This window comes from Ananas comosus, linkage group 14 (genome assembly GCF_001540865.1).
Source record: "Ananas comosus cultivar F153 linkage group 14, ASM154086v1, whole genome shotgun sequence".
Classification (NCBI taxonomy): Eukaryota; Viridiplantae; Streptophyta; class Magnoliopsida; order Poales; family Bromeliaceae; genus Ananas; species Ananas comosus.
This window is the reverse complement of record NC_033634.1, coordinates 3,063,899-3,068,032: the sequence shown is the minus strand read 5'-3', so window position 1 is coordinate 3,068,032 and position 4,134 is coordinate 3,063,899. Positions and strand designations below refer to the sequence as shown.

Below are 4,134 nucleotides of genomic sequence, written 5' to 3'. Positions count from 1 at the left end.
ATTGATAGATAAAATAGAAAAATAAGGATTTAACCTATTATATAATGTGAAAATTTTAATTTGTTAAATGTTGACAGTGCAGATGAACTTACGACCTCACCAAAAGAAGGGATTTAGAATTAATTTTGATACCATATTACTCAAAAGATCAATTTAGTAAAAAAAATAGGCCTATAAATATATATTAACGTATTAGAGTTTGTTAATAAAAAAAAAACAAAATTTTCGGTGAAACTGTTCGAAAAAACATTAACAATTAACAATTTTTTAGCAGTAAAGTTCCTCCAACTGGTTCTAAGCCTCCCGTTAGAAAAAGCAGCAAATGCAAAAGCAAGAGTTTTATACCAGAGCTTTTGCTCTTAGAAACTCAGAAACTCATTTTAGCTTCTCGCCACATTCGCAACAAAATTGATTGACAAATCTATAAATTTGATTAAGCATCAACTGGCTTTGGCAAAATTTAAATTGCAGAATACATATGTACCAAGAGAAATCAGGTTATATGCCTCACCACGATGCATCCCAGGAAATTCACCCAAATAAAATTTTCTAAATATAACATGTTTTGAGACATATAAGGTAATAATAAGGTTTAGAAAAAAGGAATTTATATTGCCGAAACAATTTTTACAGTTATTAGTTTATTACTGGAGCGAAAACGCCCAAAACATAATTAGATACAATAAATCTGCTCTGACATTATCAAAATCAGAAAAACACCTCTATTGCAACTACAAAAAAAAAGAAGAAGCATTATTTGTGCAATCTATAGAGTGCTCCAAAGTTCGTTAAAACTTCAAATAGCAAACATTATGAGACTAGAAATTTCATAAACACGACGTACCAGTAGAGAGAGTGAAAAAATTATTACAAACAAAAGGGGCAAGATTCGCATATATATATATATATATATATATATATATATATATATATATATATATATATATAAAGAAAAAAGAAAAAAGAAAAGGAATGATCGAAATAAAAATGAAGATCTTAAATTCCAAACTGATCAGTGCTTTAACCAATTTTCTCTTATCCTGATGTAGTTATTATAAAGTCTCAACAATATGCAACAGCAAACAATGAGGATTCAGCACCAGTACGGTACCCAGAATCATTTACTCCACATTAATAAATGAACTCAAAATGCTTGTAAACGGTAAAGCTCCAAAACTAAACAGATATTTTCTGATTTATAATCCAAAATTATGAAGGATTCACAAATTAAACAAAATCACTATGACAGAGAAACTGCTGCATGTAACTAACATCAATAACTGAAATGGGAGGTATCAGACCTGATATTGTCTTAGAAGAGGCAATGAAAGCTACCAAATTCCCAGTTCAAAAAATATTTCTATTATCCACACTCGAGACAAAATTCTCCATGAACTATCCATAACAACTCGCAAATTGTTGGAAGTTAAATAGTAACTCAGCAAAAAGCAACTTTTCATCAAGTATTGTTCAAACACTGGGGAAAAAAAATTTAAATTCCAATTCATCAGTCTCAAGCATCACATAATCCAGTCAGAAAAGTTAGTAATCAAACAGATTGCTGCATTACGATTATGTTCTTTTACTCGAGCACATTTGAACTTCTTCAAGTACCAATTTAAGTGGGGAAAAAACTGCAATTCAACGACTACAATCAAATACCAAATTAATAACACAACTACAGATGTGTTCATTAACAATACACATAAACTCGCAAATTGTTCGGAGGTGGATGGATAAATCTGCAGAAAGCATTCATAAAACTACACAGCACCAATCACCCAAATCCCAATTTCATCTGTATCGACTACCTACTAGTATCTTATAATTCTAACAGAAAATTTAAAAATTAAGCAAGAATCGAAATATAATTCCGACAAAACAAGACCATATTGAGAGAAAAGGAAGGTTTTTTACATATGCATCGGCCTCTCCGCCCCTGCACCAAAACATGCCCATTCTTGCAAAACATAATTCGACAACTACAATTCAAACGCGAATCTCATTCGCGTGCGCTACTCAAACTGGAGACAAGAAATTCTCCATTAATTATCCATAAAAACATTACATAGATAAATGACTTGTAAACAACTATTCATCAAAGTTCACAACAACAAACATTAATATGACCAATTTTTATCATCATCCTAGTAGAGAGAATGTAGCAGTCAACTAGCAATTATTCCCAAAAGCAAAGGCATAACCGAGGGAGGCATAGATAGATAGAGATGAGATTTTACGTATACATCGGCCTCTCCGTCCAGGCGCCCGAAACGTGCCCGTTCTCGCAGACAAAAGCCCTCACGACGGGCTCGCCGTCGTCGTGGAACCCGAAGAAGCTCCGCAAGCAGAATGCGGAGTGCAGATCCCAAGTATCCTTGCAATCGCAGAACGCGCAATCCAGGCCGATCTTGCCCCTGTTCGAGTCGCTGATCGTGCGCCAAACCCTAGACCGCTTGAAGTTCTTGAAGACCCCCCGGAAAAGCATGTACTTGCGCTTCTCCTCGGCGTGGATACAACCGGGCCAATTGCAAATGTACAAGGAATCGCCGCGGAAGCGGCTCGCGAGGAGCTTGTTCCCCTGCTCGCGGCTGAGGGTCCAGGAGCCCGAAGCCAAATGCGCCTCGACGGGGCCGGCCCGGTGCTGGGGCTTGCGCTTCCTGCAGAAATCCCCGCGGCGGGGTGCTGCTGCGGCGGCGGCGGCGGCGGCGGCGGCGGGAGGGGTAAAGGAGGGGTCCTTGGACTCGGATCGGTCGTAGACTGTGTCAAGGTAGAGGTCGTCGAAGAGGGACCAGCCGACCGAGTTGGGAGGTGGGGCTGCCGAATCGGTGGAGGTGGGGGGATTAGGGTTAGGGTTAGGGATATGGGGTGGGAGGAGGAGGTTGCGGTCGGGGCCGATCTCGCGCTCGAGGCCGAAGTCGGAGTGCTCGAGGAGGACGCCGGCGCGGAGGAGGCCGGGGCAACAGACGGAGAGCTTGTGGAGGCTGGCCCAGCCGTCTCCGGCGGCGGCGGCGACGGCGACGGAGAAGAAGAAGAAGAGTTCGAAGGGGCGCTCATCGTAGAGAGGGGTTTTTTTGGGGGATTTGTTAGGCAATTTTTGTTGAAGAATAGTTTGTAGAGAGAGAGAGAGAGAGAGAGAGAGAGAGAGAAACAGCAAGAGGGGAATAGGATTTTTTTTGTGGGTACTACTAGGTTACTATTTTAGGGTGAGGAAATTTTCTATTTTATTTATTGAGATAAATAAGTATTAATTGTGGTGTGGACTGTGGGAAGGTCCGGAGAAACTATTCGGTGGACAGGTCCACTATTTATTATTATTTTTTTTTTCTATCATTCATGTGGCCCTTGACCGTTTTTGATAGTTCACGGGTAAATTTAATATCCTTAACTAATATAATTTTTACACAATATGATACTATTTGGTAATTACACTAGAACAGTGATGATATAAGTTTTTAGTATGCCGTTATTAAAGAAAAGGCTATTTTAGAAGATGGTAACATTAAATATATTTAAAATTACTAGCTTAAGTAACAAATAGAATTACTGAATTATTCGATTAGATCCAATAATTTTGATTGAATGAATTTGGATATTTTAGTATCAGTTTAATTTTTCTTTCTCTTCTAAAGGAAAGTTTTGATTTCAAAAGAATGGAATGGATTGGAATGAAATGAAATGAAAATCATTTGAAACTACCTTGGTGAACCAGGTCCAGGGTAACACTTTCTCCAATGGCGTGTGACTTTTTGTTTGTTTTTATATCATAGAGAGAGAGAGAGAGAGAAGAGGCTTGAGGCTCTAGTATGCTTTATGCTTCTTCTCCTCCATAAAGAGAGAGAGAGAGAGAGAGAGAGAGAGAGAGAGAGAGTTGTGTGGAGGGGAAGTGCCCAAGCAACATAGTTTAGTGGAGTGGGTGGTCCTTGGAGTATGAAATGAAGAGAGAGATGAATGGTTGTGGAGAGGAGGCTGATCACATGTTGAAGAGCCAAAAGTATAAATAAATAAATAAATAAAAGCCAAAATAAAAAGTCAAAAAGTGGAGTAGAAGTGATAGAATACACAAAAAGGATCCATAAAGTAAAATAAGCATAAATTACACATTTGTTAAATTTTGAGCAATGCTAATAGTGC

At 38.5% G+C, this 4,134-nt stretch overlaps 1 protein-coding gene across 1 annotated transcript in view; it reads right to left on the bottom strand.

The window, feature by feature from the left end:
* The window catches only part of LOC109720039, a 5,615-nt gene continuing 3,347 nt past the window's right edge, over nt 1,867–4,134 (bottom strand). Inside the window, exon 2 of the mRNA XM_020246910.1 lies at nt 1,867–3,192. Within this exon, the coding sequence (XP_020102499.1) occupies nt 2,237–3,192 (956 nt within the window). The 3' untranslated portion in view covers nt 1,867–2,236. The remainder of the gene's footprint in view (nt 3,193–4,134) is intronic.